The sequence below is a fragment of the Micromys minutus genome (genome assembly GCF_963924665.1).
Source record: "Micromys minutus genome assembly, chromosome: 16".
NCBI lineage: Eukaryota > Metazoa > Chordata > Mammalia > Rodentia > Muridae > Micromys > Micromys minutus.
Window position 1 is genome coordinate 47,834,753 of NC_137985.1, and position 19,594 is coordinate 47,854,346.

General features: G+C 43.6%; 1 protein-coding gene across 1 annotated transcript in view; it reads left to right on the forward strand.

Annotated features, from left to right (window-relative positions):
* The first annotated feature begins 1,450 nt into the window (after window positions 1–1,450).
* Window positions 1,451–19,594, forward strand: part of SIN3A (SIN3 transcription regulator family member A) — a 52,986-nt gene continuing 34,842 nt past the window's right edge. Inside the window, exons 1-3 of the mRNA XM_080930426.1 lie at window positions 1,451–1,560; window positions 11,476–11,696; window positions 13,397–13,573. Of these exons, the coding sequence (XP_080786552.1) occupies window positions 11,508–11,696; window positions 13,397–13,573 (366 nt within the window). The 5' untranslated portion in view covers window positions 1,451–1,560; window positions 11,476–11,507. The remainder of the gene's footprint in view (window positions 1,561–11,475; window positions 11,697–13,396; window positions 13,574–19,594) is intronic.

Genomic DNA, 19,594 nt, shown 5'->3' on the forward strand with positions numbered 1-19,594 from the left:
TTGAAGGGGTTGGCTTGTGTTCCTAAATTCGGACAATACTCCTGGCGTATCGCTAATATTTGCGATTAAAGACTCCCCTTTGAATAGTCATTCTTAAAACCATATCCTTCACACAATTTGGAATTATTACTCATTTTATGAAAGTGAAAGCACACTAATGGTTTATACAGTGGTTTGTGTGAGTTTTTCTGCATCTCTTCTTCCAGTTTTAAAATGTCTCTTGATCTACCCGGCCGATAGGGAATACATTTTTCCTCGTGCTCCGCCTTCCGGAGGCTTGCCCAGGCGGTGACATTTAAAGGCCTCCGCTGGGTTATCTCCGCCCCTTGAGAGCTGCGGATAAAGGTTGTCCCTGTGTCTCAGTATGCAGTCAGCCCTAATGACTGGCTAGTACTATTTGGGCTTTAGTAACGTATTAGCGCTCCAGACCTTAATTTTGGAGTCGGCTTGCTGAAAGTAGCTGCTTAGTGCTCCAGATGGCTGTGTTTAGAAGACCGTGAAAGTGTAAAAATAAGTGGGTAGGAAGGACAGGCTTTCCTTCATTGTTGTGGTTAATCCTCCACGGTGGTAATACTACTGCCTTTTCCCTTTTCGAATCTCAAAGCCTCGGGTTTCGACCGCTGCGCTGCGCGCCATCTCCGGTCCCGGCCTTTGGAACGCTAAGCTTCAGTCTCCAGTGTAAACATTCCACAAAAGGACTGCTAAGGTTCAGCATCCTCGCGCAGGGCGGAATGGTCTCCTTCCTGGACCGGCGCCGTGTCCAATGGCGGCTCCTACCGGCGCCAAGATAGTCCAATCAGATCATCGGGGGCGGGGCCTGGTCCAGCAGCGTAGTGGGTGGAGTCGGCCTCACTTAAGGACATTTTTACCCCACATTGGTTACTTACCTTCCTGGGGCTATGAGAGAAGCAAAGGTAGTCTTCCAATGCGGGCACCGGCGGAGGCGGGAGCCAATTTGTTAGGCCTGTGGCTGGGGCGGTATGGGGAGGGATATGTGAGACTCTCCAATGAGATGTGACGAGGTACTCTCCTTCCTCCAATAGTATTGGAGATTGGAGGAGGGATTCGGCAATCAGTCTCCAATAGGCGGGGTTGAGTTAGGGACTCTCCCCGCCAATAGGGGCGTGGAGAAGGTGAGCGGCTCGTTCTCCCCTCCCAGCGATGGAAGAGGGCGGGAGTAGGTCTTTGCGGCACGGTGATTGGCTAAATCCTTGACGGATGGGTAATATATCCCGTGGCGGAGCGAGGTTAAGCCTTCCCTCGGCGGGGCGGGCCCGGAGAGTGGGCGGGATTTCCCGGGTAACAGAGAAGCGGCCGCGGCGGTAGAGGCGGCAGAGACGGTTTCTCCATCTTCCCCCCTCCCCTTCCCCCCTTAGAGTTTCCCTCCCTCCCTCCCTCCTTCCCAGTCTGGGCACCCAGGCCTGTGACCGCTTCGTGGGCGCAAAGGAGGTTGCCAGTCCGCTCTTGCGGGCCTGTGCCCGCGCCGTTCCGGGGCCTCCGTGCTGGGTGCCAGGCTCACGCCGGGAGCGACGCGCAGGCTGAGTGGCTGGAGCTTTTGCGGTGAGAGCACGCCGCGTCGCGGTCCGCCCAGCAGCTGGGTGGCGGGTAACCCGGGACTGGAGGGCGTGTGTTTTTCGGGGGGGCTGACCTCGGCTTCCCGTGCGTGGCTGTGGGGGGCGGAGCGGAGCCGCACTCCGTGCGGGAGGGGGAGGAGAGCGTAGTCCCGGTGCGCACGGAGGGGCGGGCCCTAGTCCCGCCGATCAGAGGCGGGGCCGGCGCGCGTGCGGTGGTGGAGAAAGGGGCGGGGCGGGCTCGCGCTAAAGGCCCGCGGCTGTGGCCCCTCCTCTTCTCCCCCTCGTGGGCGGGGCCACGGGCTGTACTGCTATGGGTCTGTGGGGTGTGCGGGACTGAAAGAGGGTCCCGGCGTGTGGCTTCTAGGGCGCGGCGGCGAGGGGGCGTGAAGCTTGTGTTCCCCCGCCTTAGCGGGATTCGGTTGGCCGGAAGGCGCGTCCGGGGCTGTGATGCCACGCCCCTCCCGCCCCGCCCCCGCCGGGATTTCCGCCTCCTTAGCTGTGAAGCAGAGCTGGGGAAAGCCCGCTGTCGCGTCTGGCGGGGGGTTAGGGCGCTGCGTTTGCCCCGCCCTGCATCCCAGTGGGTGGGTGGGCCCCTTGTAGGCTGGGAGCGGTGGAGGTGTCCCGACTCTTGGGTAGTAGCTTCTTCATTCTGCCTGGTGCATCGTGGCCGGGAGCTGTAGTCTACTTTGCTTCACGCATCGTGGATGGCGCCTTAACAGCTAGGGAGAGTAGAAGCGTGGTCAACTGCTCCTCTTAGTTGTAATTATTGGGATGAGATACTCAGCGTCCTCTCTGGAGTGTCTGCGGTGAGGTGCGGCTGGTGCTGAGCCCATGCTTCCCCGCCAGTGGCCGGTGGGGGAGGGGCAGAGTGCTCAGGGACTAGAATTGTGGAGGGCGCCAATCTTCCTGGAGTTCCCTTGACATTCAGCTACTGTACTCTACAGGGCTAAGCTTTGCATCTATGGGGTGGTGGGTAGATAGCTAAAATTTGCAACCATTTTTGGTACCTCAGGACTTCAAACTCAGTTTGCTGTTCTAGCTCCTTACAAAGCTGAGATTTTATTTCTAGAGAAAGGATTGAATTTACTTCTTAATCTTAAAACTGGTCTTTGACAAAGATATTTAAAGATGATTGTGTGTTTTTGAGTTTATTTAAGGCACATAAGCTTTGCTTCACCACTAGGCTATACCCCAGGGCTGATTTTTTTTTTAAGTCGAAATTTAATGATCCATGGCTGGCTTTAAAGATTTTTTAAATTTAAGTAAAATGCTGATTTCTTGACTGACTTCACCTACATTAGGTTTTGTTACATAATCTTAGCTTCACAAAGGTAACTTAGAATTTTGTGTTCTCTTTTGGGTTTATGTAATTGCTAGTCCTTAAAGCTTAATGTTGCTCTTTTTAGATACTAAATAGGTTGAACCCTATGAAACCTATGTGTAGTATAGCCTACCAACCTGTGTTAGAGAGTTACTTTGGCCATTACGGATTTACTGCACAGGTAACAACATTAGATGGGATGTTGTTGGGTTATCTTACTTAAAGAACTTTTAATGAAAAGTAAACATTGAATCATTAATTTATGTATTGATGTCTGAATGAGTATGTATAGACCACTTTTTAAAAATGTGTGTGTGTGTGTGTGTGTGTGTGTGTGTGTGTGTGTGTAAGGCCAGAATAGGATGTTAGATCCCCTGTAGGTGGGGTTAACAGGTGGTTATGCACCACCTGACATAGGTTCTAGGAACCCAGCTTAGGACCTTTTGCACCAGTAGTCTGCACTAAGTCGTCTCTGTAATTTTTGAAGGTAAATTCTGGATTTGTCCTTTGTTCAGTAGAGGCTGAAAACCATGCCCTGTATGTACTATAGTTAAGAGGTTAAATATTCACTTTTCAGCTAAAGAAGTGACAACAGCAGTAGTAACAGAATGGAGGTGGAGGCCAACATAGCAGTAGGGAGTACCTTTGAGGAAAGTCTGACCTAATTCATATCCTTTTTTTCCCTTTCTTGTTTTGTTTTTAGAAACTAAAGTTTAACTGTAGTCCTGGGTGTCCTGGAGTTTACCCCTTAGACCAGGCTGGACTCAGTTTCAGAGATCTGCCTGCCTCTGCTCACCAAACACTGAGGTTAAAGGCATGCGCCACCACTGCTGGGCATAATTCATACTCTTATAGAAGTGTATTCTAGATAATGCTGGAGTCACATGTTCTAGGCTTTAATAATTTAAGAACCTAGTTATGTTTTCTTGTTTTGGGTTTTTTTGTTGTTTTTTTTTTTCCTCTTTTCCATACAGCAGTATTATATGCTTTATTTTTTGCTTACTAGCCTTTAGGAGGCTAGACAGATTGGCTAAGTGGTGGATAGTGGGTATTACTAAGAGACCTGAGTTCAGTGTTCAGCATCCATGTCAGCCTGTATCTCTAGTTCCAAGTACAGGCACCGGACACAGGTGCACACTGAACATCCTTACACACAGTGAAAAAAGAACAGAAGTACAGCTTTGAAAAACAATGTTAATACTTTTAAATTCAGGCCTTAAGTGGTTTGCATAAACAAGTTTTTTTTTCTTTTTCTTAAGACTTGAGATAGTTATTAATTTGACAAGGTTCCTGGCAAAGCACAGCTATCTTGACAGTGCAGCCAAAGTCCTGATAGGCTGTCCAGGGCAGCTGTAGGGGACTTTACTTAGAATTCAGAGGTTGTGTTCATAATCTTTAGTAATCTAGTATAGTATTCCTCCAACTAAAAGTATGTCAAGTTATCTTTTTTGAATGTTCTTTTAAAAAGACCGTATTTGCTTTTTAAACAGTAGTGTCCCTCTTGTAATAAGGGTTTGTCTTTATTGAACTTCGCCTCTGCCCCAGGTACTTGCCAGGCATTGGTCACTTGCTAATGTGTTTAATTGTATATGCACTCGTGTATGGGTGTCTGTGGGTGCTGTATAGACATGTAACTTAAGTTTTGTGGCAGCTCTGAGTTGTGGATTGGTGAGTGGGCCACTCATTTATTTGAACCCACCCTGGAGCCCAGCCTGCCTAGAACTCAGTGATTTTCTTGCCTTTGCCTTAGCTAGGGTTACATCTCTGTTTTGAAATGCATCTTTTACTAGTGAAGGTAGGTCAGGAGGTAGCTTCAGTGGATAAAGACACTTGCCATGCAAACTCTTAGGTTAGATCCCAGGAATCTACTGTGGAACAAGTGTCTTGAACGTTGTCTTCTGACTGTCACATCTGTGCAGCCTTCCTTACAATAATAATTAATATTTCAATGACAACAAGGTGAGGGGCCAAGGGAAATGCCATTGTAAAAAATGCCACTGAAGCAGGAAGGCTTGTCCTATTTCTGGGATATACTTGAAAAGCTGGCCACAGAAATCTAAGTGTGTGGTAGCCTGCGTGTGATCTTCACACTGGGAGCAGTAGATTGTGGGGATCCCCGGTACTGGCCTGCGTGGGCCACCCCCTGGCCAGTAAAGGAGCTGTTTGAAGAACGGACTTTAGGAGTGATGGCTAAGGTTGACCTGGCTTGCTTATGCACAAATATAGACGAGGGGCGGCAGAGTGGTTCAGTGGGCACAGCTCTTGCTCCTGGAGCTTAAAGAGCTGAGTTTGATCCGTGGAGGGGATCAAAGGTAGATCTTTGTGCGAGTGACCACATAGATGCACCATTCACACGAACAGTAGTACATCTGTAATCCCAGCACTTGGGGACTAGATACAGGAAGATAGATGGGTAGATGTTCAGGGCAGTCCTTGCCTACTTAGGAGTTTGACGCAGCCTGGGCTACACAAGACCCTGCTTCAAGAACACAGAATGAGTGACTGAGCAAAGTAGTTCACAGAGGTTTAGTCTGCACAGGTGATCAAACAGGGATCTCAATCCAGGTAGTCTGCCTCCAGTCTCCTCAACTGTATAAAGCTAGCTCTAGTTGATGATGGAGGTATGCATATAATATATATTAGATGTATGCATTTTAATCAAAACAAAAAGTTTGTACTTACACACTGAAAGGGGTGTGAGCTCATTTTTTAGAATGCTTGCCTAGTGAGCCCACATCCCTGGGCTCAGCCTCCACAACCTTATAAGCCCAGCCATAGGGAACGAGCCTGTAATCCTAGTACTTGGGAGGAAAGTTGAAGGTCATTTTTAAGTACATAGTTTGAGGCTAGCCTAGGCTCCCAAAATTGTGGGCTAGAAAGTTGGCTCAGCAGGTAAAAAACACATTGCCAAGTCTTGAGTTTGAACCCTTAAGACTCACATGGTAAAAGGAGAAAACTGCTCTAAGTAGGCCTCTGTTACATACAAAAGCACACATGGTGCGTGCCCCCATGGAAATAGTGAAAACTAAAATATATAGTTTTTCATCTTTTTTAGTTCAGTTCGGTGGCATTAAGTACACTCACGTCCTTGTGCAGCCTTCGCCACCATCCACCTTCAGAACTCACTTTCTCCCACTGTTGAACCTTTACACACATGAAACAGTAAGTCTCTCTTTTTTGAGATAAATTTCTATTTTGATTATACATTTGGATGTAGGTACACTTGGAGACCAGAGACATTGGCTTGATCCCTTGGAGTTGTGGTTAAGATGGTTATGAACCACTTGATGTGGTGTAGTCCTGGCTGCCCTGTAACTCACTCTGTGGACCAGGCTGGCCTGACTGTGATGTATTTTACCTAGTTTTGTCCTCCTAGTTCATTGATATTGTATTATATGTCAGAATTTCCTTCCCTTGTATACATATATACCAAGATTACTTATTTCCATTGACATTTTTTCTACCTTATGAATTTTTTGTCTTATTTTCATTTCCTATGTATGTTCTATCTGTATGTATGTATTTGTATTATGTGCATACTTAGTACCCAAAAAGGCTATAAGGGGATATCAGATTCTATGGGACTAGAGTTATAGCCTTGTGAACCTCGATGTACATGCTGGGAAGTAAACCCTGGGCCTTCTGAAAGAGCAATGTGTGTGCTTAACCACAGGTAAATCTTCTCTCCTACCCTACCTTGTGCTTTTTATGAATAATTCTCTGGGAACATGGTATATCAATATTGTTCAAATTCTTTTAGTTCTTAGATTAGTATCCAGAGGTGGAATTGTAATTGTGTTTATTTTGAGGAGTTATCAGTGTCGAAACTTTTGGCTTTAAGAAGATTGGTGGATGGGGAGATAGCTGGAGAGATGGTTCAGTGGTTAAGAGCACTGGCTGCTCTTCCAGAAGACTCAGTTTCAATTTTTAGGATTCATGGTAGCTCTCAACCATCTATAATTTCAGTTCTAGATGATCCAAAGCCCTGTACTGGTCTAGAGGCATGCAGGCATAAAAGAGTTACTAGGTAAACATGACCCAAATAAATACATAATTTTTGATTTGTTGTTTTTGAGACAGGGTTTCTCTGTGTAGCCTGGGATATCCTGGAATGAGAACTCTCTAGATCAGGCTGGCCTCAAACTCAGAGATCCACTAGCCTCTGCTTCCAGAATGGTGGAATTAAAGGAGTATACTCTGGTAAAATAAATATATCTGGAAAAAAACAAAACAAACCGATTCAGACTTAAATTCTGAGAGAGTGAGTTGAGATGACACCCATTTAATTAACCACCTGTTTAGATAACTCTGGGCTGATGCATAGCAGTTTTTGTCCTTAAGAAGTTTTTATTCTTGTCAGAGAAGGCAAGTAGATGTATGATTTTTATCACATTATGGAGCATTGAGTGCCTTAAGAATCAGCCACACATTGTAGGAGGTGGGGGAGGAACATTGCCCTTGGAAGGCAGCACTCAGGAGAGACACTAGAAAGTCATGGACTTTCTCTAAGCTGCTGAATGTCCTTAGTTATCTTGCAGTATCCCTGATGGGAGGATAGCATCATCTTGAAATCAGATTTTCTTGTGCTGAGCCCTCCTTGTAATAACAAGTCCTCTTACCTGTTGAGCCCTCTTTCCAGTCCTTGTGAAGCTTTTTTGTTTTATTTATTTTTATTTTCTAAGTGTGTCTGTGTATGTCTGTGCCCATGTGTGTGCTTGTGCATACTCTCACATGAGTACAGGTGCTCAAGGAGGCCCAAAGTGTTTGGATTCCCTGGAATTGGAGTTACAGATGCTTGTCAGTTGCCTGAATGGTTGGTTGGTAGGAACTGAACTCAGGTCCCTCTGCAAGAACAGGATCCACTTTTAATTACCAAGCTATCTCTTCAGTCCCTGAAGTATACTTTCTTAACTTATTTCTCAGTGACATTGCAGTGTACTTAACACAAGTACTTGATATAGATTGTACAAGTACTGAATGAATGGTGTGTGTATATCATGGCCTATTTTCACTTAGCATGTTTCAGTTGATGATGAGCTCTGATCTTTGTAGCAGCTATTTTCCCACAATATGGATGTACCTCAGTTAGCCAGTGCCTAGCACTCAGCTTTTTATACTCTTCTGCAGTGTTAGACTTGGCAGGCGGGTAAATTAAAGAGTGTGCACATTTTAAATTTTCATGGAATACCTGACAACAAAATAGACTATACTTTTGTTTTTGTTCTTCTGACATGGGGTTTCTTTCTACAGCTCTGGCTGGCCTCAAACTTACAGAGCTCTGTCTCCTAAGTGCTGGGATTAAAGGCCTGAGCCATCACCAGCCAACTAAAGTATGTCTTTTAAGAGTTTCTAAGCCAATGAGAGGGCTCAACAAGTAAAGCTCTTTCTCACACAGGCCTGACAACCTGAGTTCAGTCTGGAATCCAAGTGAAAAGCAGGGCATGTAGTGTGCATTTGTAGTCCCCAGAACTCCTGAAAGACAGGAGGTGGAGACAGGATAGTCTCCTGGAAGCTCATAAACTAGCTACCCTAGAGTAAGCTTTTACGCAGCAAAACCTTATCTCAGCCAGGTGGAAGGCAAGAACTTAGTCCCAAAGTTCTTGTAACCCTAATCCTTGAGCCATGATGCCCTGGAGCAGAGTGACAGACTGGTTGTAAGCTACCATGTGCATGCTGGGAATTGATCTCTGGCTCTTTAGAAGAGCAGCCAGAGCTCTTAACCGCAAGCCAAGCCATCTCTCCAGGTCCATGAGTTGAATATAAACTATTGAGAAAGCTAGTGGTAGATGAGGTTTACATTTGAGGTATATTTTGAAAGCAGTGTAGAGAATAGAGGAGGAGAAATGCTTGGAAAGTATTGTCAACTGTGTGGATGAGGGATGCTAACAGCTAGAAGGAAAGGAGTGGCTGTATCACTTATCAAAAGGAAAGTGACTAGTTGAGCTAAGAAATTGACTTAAGACTCTGGATACCATCTTTTCAGTTTTATATTAATGGTCTGGAAAGAAAATTCTAGAAGTGAATGTAGTTAAATATGCTATAAAATTAATTACTGGCTGGGGATGTAACTTACTGGTACTTGTTTAGCATGTACAAGGCCCTGGATTTGACCCATCACTGACAGCACTGCATCCCATAAACTATAATTTTACTTTTTGCTTGTTTGCTTGAATCAAGGTTTTTTTCTGTGTAGCCCTGGCTGTCCTGGAAGATGCTTTTAGACCAGGCAGCTGGCCTTGAGCTCAGATCTGCCTCTGCCTTCTGAATACTGGGATTAGAGGAGTGAGCCACACTGCCTGGCTTGACCCTTGTCTGTACTACTCACAGACGTACCGGCAGGTAAATCACCCATACCCATAAAGAAATTGTAAATGTGAAAATGGAGCAAAACAAATGACAAGAACAAGTTCTTACAACAGTGAAGTAAAGCACTTTAATATTTAACCAGTGAAAAACTCACTACAATTTTTATTTTATTTCTTACAATTTATTTTATGTATATGAGTACACTGTAACTGTCTTCAGACACACCAGAAGAGGGCATCAGATACCATTACAGATGGTTGTGAACCACCACGTGGTTGCTGGGAATTGAGCTCAGGACCTGAAGAGCAGCCAGTGCTCTTAACTGCTGAGCCATCTCTCCAGCCCCTCCCTCCCTCCCTCCCTTCCTTCCTTCCTTCCTTCCTTCCTTTCTTTCTTTCATTCTTTTTTTTTTTAAAACATTTTCCTATAAATTGGCTCATGGAATATCATTTGAGCATCATAAAATGAGACCAAAGCTATAAAATTTCAGTTGAGAGTTTGGTTAGAAAGCAGTATCTAATGAACGTTCAAAGTTTTTCATGGCCCTGTGCTGTGTTCTTCATGTATATCTGGTTAATTTATCATTTATTAAATTTTTCTTATTAGAGATTAATTTTAGACTAACATAGGGTTTTATTTGTTTTGTGTTTTTGAGACAGGGTTTCTTTGTGTGGCCTGCTGGGATTAAAGGCATGGACTACCACTGCCTAACAACATCTAGGTTTTAAGCCAATAAAAACTAAAGCTTGAAGTAGCAGCCAAAAGTTAAGGACTTTGTAGGCCATCCATTTATAAGACCTGGTTTCTCATTCCAAAACAGAGATAATATGTGTATGATGCGTTTGTGTGTGTTGGAGGCTGTGTTGATATTTGCACAAAAGTGTGGTTTCTGCAGAGACTAGATCTCTCATAGGAGAGGTTATGACCTAAGAGGTGTAGGTGTTGGAACTTTGGTCTTCATGATTGAGCAGTAAGCACTTGTAATCACTGAAGCATCTCTCCGTCCCCTTTGCTATTTTATATATTTTTTCTGTATGCAAGCACAAGTATGTAAGTGTACCAGGGCATGTGTGTGAATGTCAGAGGACAGTTACAGGATGTTAATTCCAGGGATTGAACTCAGGGTGTCAGACTTGGCAGCAAAACACCCTTACTCACTAAGCCACCTTGCTTCCAAGTATTCCTTCTTAACGATAGTGTATTGTATTTGTGCTAATGATACTGATGCTGGAAATGCTTACAAAAAACCTCAAGTGGGTTTCTGCATAAAGTGTCGATAAGCTTTGTGTATTCTTTCAAGAAAATGTCTCCTATTGTTAAGCCGAAGAGACTTGTCTGTAAAGGATGTGAGAAAGGGCCAGAAAGGAACTTGGAAGGCATCTAATCTCTCACTCTCATTTTTAGTTTGAGGTTCTAAAAATTCCACAGAATAAGAAACTTTTTAAAATGTACCTTATTCTTTAAGGTAACCTTTTTTGCCTCATGCTCCTGGCATATTATCTCTTTCTATGACAGTTGCTATTTATGAACTTAAACCTACCTAATAACTAGCCCCACTTTTCATCACCATGGGTCATCCTCTGACCCAGTACTGAGTTCTCAGAGTGTGCTTTTGTAGCGTGTGAGTATGTAACAAGTATTGACTCTAATGGGTCTCAGGAGCAGCCTTACGTTACTGTTGGACTGCTGTGAAGAGACACTGAGCAGGGCAACTTAGAGAGGAAAGACATCTTTGAACTGGGGCTTGCTCACAGTTGACAGGATTAGTCCATGGCCAGGAGTGTGGCAGCAGGGAGACAGCTCTGAACAGTAGCAGAGAGCTTAAATGTTGAAACACTACCAAGAGGCTGAGAGAAAAGGGGGTTGGGGCGCAAACTGGGAATGGTGTGGGCTTTTTAAAGCCCTAGTGACACATCAACAAGACCATACCTAATTCTTCCTAAACAGTCCATCTACTAGGAACCAAACATTCAAATATATGACTTAGGGAGCCGTTGTCATTGAAGCCATCACAGGAGAATAACTAGAATAGGAGAGTTTAAAGTTGTTTGCATTTTTAAATTGTAGGATTGCTTTCAACTTAGTGTAACCAAATTGATAAAAACTCTGTTCTTAGCCTTCTGTCTTTCAGTTCTAACTTGTTCGCTGTAAGGTGTGTGTCATTCATTCAGAGATTGGTTTCTTAGTTATGAAAGTCAGGCTTACTGGTCCTAAGTCATGTGCATCATACTGGAGTGAGATTTTATTTGTGTTGTCACTTTGTGGTTTGTACAGGCTTGTAGTGAATCCCCGAGCATGAGTGCAGAATGAAGCGACGTTTGGATGACCAGGAGTCACCAGTGTATGCATCCCAGCAGAGAAGGATTCCTGGAAGCACAGAGGCTTTTTCTCACCAGCACCGGGTACTTGCCCCGGCCCCTCCTGTATATGAAGCAGTGTCTGAGACCATGCAGTCAGCTACAGGCATTCAGTACTCAGTGGCACCCAACTACCAGGTAAGCTGGGGCTGAGGGTGGTGGTTTCAGTCATTGAAGGTGATTTTTATTAAGCATTGAGCTACCTAAGAAAAACTTGAAGTGTGTGAGTTGTTTTAAAATGTATGTATATGAAGCCTAAGAACACCAGATGAGTTAAAAATAGTAACAATAGAAGTTGTGTCATGACCTCCGAGGTTATTTTTCTCCCCTTCATCGGTACCCCTATTTTCCCTGTCTTCTTAAGTCTTTTCTGATTATAGGTTATGCCACCTTGCCTCACGTGTGTGCTGGTCGAGATTGATTGCAGGGTCTTGTTTGTGTCAGGAAAGAATTCTACCACTAGCCCATGTTTTATAACCCTTCTTTGTTACTACCATTTCTATTCATGTCTCAAATTAACATAATTGTTCAGTTCAGGGAGTTTTGTACTTTATATAAGTGGAAGAACTATGTTTTTCATTTTTTATTTATATTTTTTGGTTTTCTAAGACGGTTTCTCTGTGTAGGCCCTGGTTCTTGAACTCACCCTGTAGAACAAGCTGGCCTCTAACTCAGATCTGCTTGCCTCTGCCTCCTGGATTCTGCAATTAAAGGTGTGTGCCACCACTGCCTGACTTTTATTATTATTTTTTTTAACTTAATGTGGCTTATAATAGCTTTTACTTTGGGGGGAGGGGGTCTTGAGGTAGGGTCTCTAACTGTGTAGCCCTGGCTGGCCGGGAAATCTTGGTATAGACCAGGCTGCCTGGGTGATAGGATTAAAGGCATGCACTACTACACCTGGCTTGTTTTTTTCTTTTTTTAATTTTTATTTTGCAGTAATAGAGTTTGAACTGAGGCACTCGTGTGTCAGCAAGCACTTGAGTGTCAGTTCCTTGGGAGTCTCCTGTGAAGCAAATGTAATGCTTGCACTTGAGGCTATGTGCACATATCCTTAATGGAAACTACTGTGTGCTTTAATAAAGGCCAACATTTCAGACATTTAGAAAAAAAATAGTTAATGCTGCTTGCTGTTGTTCCTCCTCTGAGTTCCAGGAACCCCATCCACAGTCCTTGCTTATTGGGTGAGCACTGGGCTATAGTGCCCAATCTTCAGTCCATATAATTAAGTTTTATGAAAAGCTTTAAAACATCTTTTGTTTCTTCTTTTTTTTTCTTGAGACAGGGTTTTTCTGTGTAGCCCTGGCTGTCCTGGAACTCAATTTATAGACCAGGCTAGCCCCTCAACTCGGAGATTCACCTTCCTCTCACTCCCAAGTGCTGGCATTAAAGTCAGTGCCTCCTGCTTTAGCTTTGTAAATGCAGGGAATGCAGGCATGATATTCCCACTCTTGGTTTTGATTGACAGTTTTGAAATAGGAGAGCAGAAGTGCTCTGAAATTTATTATTAATGTTATTATCACATTTTGAGACATAGCTCCTGTCCTGGAACTTTCTGCATAGGTCAGACTGACCCAAAACTCCGAGATCTGCCTGCCTCTGCCTCCTTAGTGCTGGGATAAAACACATGTGCCACCATGCCCAGCTTAAATTGAATGGTTTTTTAATATCTGTAAAACATTGAATATAGGCAAACTATAACATCAGTAATTCTCTTTTTCTTAATATCTTTATGTATGCAGAAACATACACATGCTTTATGCATTTACGTTTTTTCTCTAGATGCATTCAGGGAAGAATGCACAAGCCTTAATTTGTCTGTATTTTGTTCACCCCAGGTTTCAGCTGTGCCACAAAGTTCTGGCAGCCATGGGCCCGCCATAGCGACGGTTCATAGCAGTCATCATCACCCAACAGGTGTCCAGCCTCATGGAGGCCAGGTGGTGCAGAGCCATGCCCATCCAGCCCCACCAGTTGCACCAGTGCAGGGACAGCAGCAGTTTCAGAGGCTCAAGGTAGTATCCTGTGTCCTTCCTAGGCTTACTTTATCTTCAGCAGGAAATAATGCCTTAATCTAAGACAGTAGGGTTTCAATTATAAGAAATGTTGTTTATGTGAATTTCCTTTTTGTCACTAATGCCTGATTCAGAGAAACATACACTCAAAAAGTGTTGGCTGTATGAATGCATAGCACTCAAGTGTACCAGAATTGAAGGGTTGTTGTCTTAGAAAAGGAAGTATCAGTTTGAGATCCTTTCTTTTAGACTTGAAGTTCTTAGTACATAAGATTTTTATTGAGTACACGTCTGAGCACAGAGTAGTTGGGTATAGCAAATTAGTGCCATAATACAACTCTGATTTTATTCTTATTGCTCCGAACAGATGAGTTTGTCAGCATCTTTAAATCCATGCTTAGTAAAGCTTCCCCTTTTGAAGCACCCTTTAGTGAACGAAGTGTGTTTCTTGTGTTGTGATGAAGCCAGTGTGGTGCTTTGAAATGCATGCGACATCTATGGTGGGCTGATTGCAGCTTGTGTTCCCAACTAACCTTTTTGTCTCAATTATTTTGAAATGTGTGAGTTAAAACTGTGAAGTGGTGAGATGTTTTATCTTCCTCTGGTTGTAGTAGCCGAATTTTGTATAATTCTATGTAGTGGGTGCATTCTGGTAGTGAACAGTTTACCCCAAAGTGTATATGTGTGTCAGAATATCTACTTTTTGTTTTTCCTAATGTAGATGTCTTCCTCTTTGAAAGCTTGTTTTCTGCTATTTCAGTTACCCATAGCTACCTGGTTGAAAACCAGAAATAAAGGTTTCCAGAGTAAGCAGTATATAAAATTTAAATACTGTGCCATCACGAATAGTGTTTTAATGAAATCTCATACTGTCCATTCCCAGTAGGATGTAAATCATCCTTTTAGTCAGCATGCTCCTGTAGCCTGCCTGTTAGTCACTTAGAAAGTCAGACCAGATCAGCCCCAGTACCAGCAGTGATTCTCAATGAAGGGAAAGCCGTACAGTGCTTCCTTTAAAGTAAGAATGTGATAGTTCTCAACTTGATAAGGGAGAAAACATAAGCAGATTTTGTAAGATAGAAAGTAAGTTCTCTTTATTAGTTCTTACTGTGCTTAGTTTATAAGTCAGATTTTACCCTGAATATATATGTAGAGAAAAGTCAGTGTAGGGGTGGAATTCAAGTTTCGGTATCCACTGGAAAGCTTGGAATTGATTTCTGGTCTCCAAGTGTCTGTACTGCTTAGCTGACTTCTCCATGATCTGGACCTTATTGGTGTCCATTCTTAGGAATTTAATATTGACCTAAGGACCCTAAATACTGTATAAATAGCATAATGAACCCAACAGTTGAAAAAGAGGAGGAATTTTATGAAATTTGCTTTACTGAGGAATTTGTGGTCTTGGGGAAATTTGGTGTTCTACGAATCAGTCTTCACATTCTGCTTATAGAGTGGCTGTATTGCAGAAGGAAGCACTACTGTGAGCTTAACATCTTACTGAGTCGGGGAAAAAAGACATTGATGATGCCTTAATATTCTAAAGCCTTTAGATTGGCCCTTAAACTAACAAAAACACTTTTAGAGCCCTTACTGGGTAGAGGTGAGAGATTTTTAGATTGAGTTTCACTGTATAGATGAGAATGCCCTGAACTAGAGACCCTCTTGCCTGTTTTCTGAGTGTCGGGATTACAGGTGTAAGTCCCAGTGCTGGACTGATTGCTACAGCCTTTTCCAGTCAGCCCTTGTGTTGGTTTGCATATGCTTGGCACTACTAGAAAGTGTGACCTTGTTGGAGGAAGTGTGCCACTCTGGGGGTGGACTTGGAGACCTTCATAGCTGCCTGAGAATGCCCAGTCTGTTCCTGGCTTCCTGTGGATGAAGATGGAGAACTCTCAGCTCCTTGTACACCATGCCTGACTGGATGCTGCCATGCTTCCGCCTTGATAATGGACTGAACCTCTGAACCTGTGAGCCAGCCCCAGTTAAATGTGCCCTTTATAAAACTTGCATTGATCATGGTGTCTGTTCATAGCAATAAAACCCCAACTAAGACAAAAGTTGGCACCAGGACTGGGGTTTTGGTATGATAGACCTGATGACCATGCTTTTGTTTGGAAGAATGTGGATTATATATGGGCTGTCATAGAAAGAATATGGAAAACTTTGTTGCTGTGAGTGATTTGAACTGTGCAGACCTGGCCCAAGAGGTTTCAGTGGAGAAGAACGTTAATAAGTGGCTGAGAGACTGTTTTTTGTGATGTACTGGTGAAAAACATGGCTACTTTTTTCCATTGTCTGAAGAGACTGCCTAAGGCTGAGATGTATATTAATTGCATTGACAAAGGAAGTCTCAATAAACCCAGCAGCAACTTTGTTCCCTGGTTAAGTCTTATGAAGAGTATTTTGAACAAATGTAGCAAGCTGAGAAAGGAAAAATATAAAATATAGTTTGAGTAGTAAAGGGACACCAGAAAGTGAAATGGAGCTGAGTCCTGTGTTCAAGAATATTAGATTGAATTAAAGAAGCAGTGACCTTGGTGAGATTCCACCCAGCAAAATTTAGTTCCAGGCATGGTGGTACAAGCCTTTTTAATCCCAGGAGGCAAAGACAGGCAGATCTCTGAGTTCAAGGCCAGCCTAGAACAGAGCAAATTCTAGGTGAAGAAAAATTTAAATCTAGACTTGGTGGACCGCTTAGTGCATAGGAGACAGGCATGCAGAGCTCGTGAATTCTAAGTCAGTCTATGGAACAAGATCCAGGACAGCCAAGCTTAGGCAGTGAAGGAGTTGGAAAAAGGAAGCTAATGATAATGTAATAGAACAAGGGGGCTAATGTTCCAGCTCCTGTAAGCAGCAGAATTCAGAAGCTTCGGCTGTGTGGCTCTGCCTTTATATTCAAGAGAAGGATGCTACTGGGACAATTGGTGCTGGTCAGCTGGAGCTAAGAAATTAGTGGTGATTAAGAAGAGACCAGCATCACTGAGGTGAAATCTTTTTCTGAGAGCACAGAAAAGCTGTGTTCCGGAGATAGCCAAGGTTGCACCTCATGCTTCAGCTGTACTTGGTAAAGACTCACCCAGGTGGTACTGGTTTTGAAGGCATGATGGCATCATGAAGAACAGCTGAGGCTTGGCACTGTGAGAGGCCATGGTAAAAGTACAGCCTCCATTGTAGTTGACAATCCAGGACTGAAGGGGTCATACAAAGGATGTGAGGCATGAAGGGAGCCTATGAGAAGACCCAGTGTATTGGTGCCAGCACCATGGGACGATCATCAAGAACAACAGCAGCAGTGGAGTGGATCAACCTGATCTTAAAGTGCTGCAGAGGGCAGAGCAGAAATGAAGCCAGCCCTTTGGAGGAGCCCAGAAGATGATGTGTGGATCCCATATATTGAAACAAGAAGCTGTAACATTGTAGCTGCCTTGGAGACCCAAAGATTTAAAGATGCCAGAGCCCTGGGATACCTGCCAAGGAAAGCTGCTAAAGGGGAATGGAAGCAGCATTTGTTGCAGTCAACAAAAATGAAAAAGGAGTTGAAGATCTGAAGACCACTTTTACATCAGACATGGAGATGGCAGAGATTGGACCTTCCTCAGCTGGTTTGCCTGTCTTAATTTGGGGATTCCAGTTAAGTAATTAGATGGATCCCAGAAGAGACTTTGAACTTTGGACTTTTAACATTGTTGATACTGCTGTATACTGTGGGGACTTTGGAAGTTGGACTAAATGTACTTTTTATTATGATTTGTTTAAGTATGGCCCCTATAGTTCATCTGTTTGAACAAGCCTGTGGGGGGCAGGGAGAGGTATTTAGTTTGCATATGCTTGGCCCAGGGAGTGGCACTATTGGGTGAGGCCTTATTGGAGGAAGTGTGTCACTCTGGGGGTGGGCTTGGAGACATTCCTCCTTGCTGCCTGAGGATGCCCAGTTTGTTCCTGGCTTCCAGATATAGAACCCTCAGCTTCTACACCATGCCTGCCTGGATGCTGCCATGCTCTCACCTTGATGATACTGGACTGAACCTCTGAACCTGTAAGCCAGCCCCAATTAAATGTTGTCCTTATAAGACTTGCCTTGCTCATGGTGTCTGTTCACAGCAATAAAACCCTAAGACGGCCTTCTCAAAGGACATTGTTTCCTTCACCTGCCTTGCTCTAGGGTGCCATGTATAGAAACATGGGATATGTTTGCTTCTTATACAAACCAACAAGGAAGTTTGGATTAGGATTATAGAGCGAATATTGGGTAGATTTGGTGTTTTTTTTTTTTTTTTTTTTTTTTTGTTAAAAGATCTTGATTGATAGGTTTGGGGAAGTGTGGGTTGTAAAGGCTTTTAACTCAGGTTGGCCTGAAAATTATGTTCTCTACTGTCTGCTTCTGCTTCTCAGATGCTGGGGTCACTGCTGTGTATCAACCCTGTCTTTTTAGATTTTAAATAACATCAGAATTATATTTACCTATTTGTCTTTGTGTGCATGCACACACGTGCACATGTAACTAACACCCTGCACTTCCATCTCGGTCTAAGAACGACTTTGGGAAGTTGGTTCTCTTTCTGTACCATGTGGGTCTCTGGGATTGAATTTAGATTGTTAGATTTGGTGGCAAGTACTTGAACCTGCTGAGCCATCTCAATAGCCCTTTAATTAATTTGTGTGTGTGTGTTTTCATCCGTCCGTCCGTCCATATAATTTAACTACCTGTTCTCACATTGCTTGGCATTTTTGGTTTTTTTGTCCCTTTCCCCCTGGCAGTACTGGACAATGACTATAGGGCTTCACACATTGGATAAGCATTCTACCAATGAGCTATTGCCCAATCCTTGCCTGCTATTTTTGGGTCAGTGTTTGTATTTGCATGTATGTGTCTTGCTTAGTTAATATTCTGTTGTTATGAGGAAACATAGTGACCAAGGCAGTATATAGAGAAAAGACATTTAACTGGGGGCTTGTCTTTAGCTTCAGAGGGTTAGCGCACGAGCACCATGGTGAGGAACATGGCAGCAGGCAGGACTGGAGCTGGAGCAGTAGCTGAAAGCTCATGTCTGTTCTGCTGGTGTTAATAGACTGGGCCTTGCATGGGGCTTTCAAAACCTCAGTGTAGTAGTGACACACTTACTCCAACACGGCCATACCTCCTAATGCTTCACAAGCAGTTGGCTAATTGGGGACCAAGCATTCAAATATGAGCCTATGGGAGTCAGTCTCTTTCAGATAACCAGAGAGAAAGACATATAAAAACAGTACGTGGTTATGATGTCTTTAATTCCAAAATTCCAGCACTTGGAGGCAGAAGCTGGCTGATACCTGTGACTTAAAGACCAACCTGGTCTACATTGCTAGTTTCCAGCCAGCCAGGGTTATATTGTAAGGCCTTGTCTTTTAAAAAAAGAATCACAACAAAAATACCCACAACAAAACATTGTTCACAAATGGCAGAAGGCAGAGAGGCCTGGCTTAGTATATTCAAATTTCTGTCTTCAATTGTTAGCACAGCAGGGGTTAAAAAGCCCTGATTTTCAGCTTGATGCTAAGGATAGTGCTTATGATGCCCCACCACTGCCCCCTCCACTGCCACCACCAAAAGAAGGTATGAACTGGAACTTAGTGAAGAGCACAGAGGATCCCATGGATTCAGTACCCAGCTATACAAAATGAAAACTAAAAGCACATTTAAAACGATTAGTCGCGGGCTGGAGAGATGGCTCAGCGGTTAAGAGCACTGACTGCTCTTCCAGAGGTCCTGAGCTCAATTCTCAGCAACCACATAGTGGCTCACAACCATCTGTAATGGGATCTGATGCCCTCTTCTGGTGTGTCTTGACAGCTACAGGGTACTCATACATGAAATAAATAAATATTTAAAAAATTTTAAAAAAAGATTAGTCACATGAGTTTTAGGGGACATTCACACTATAACATCACTTAATGGTTTATTTGAGCATAAGCATTTTATTTTGTAGTATATCATTAATTGTATCTTATACCAACATCAGATATCCTAAAATTTTGAATTTT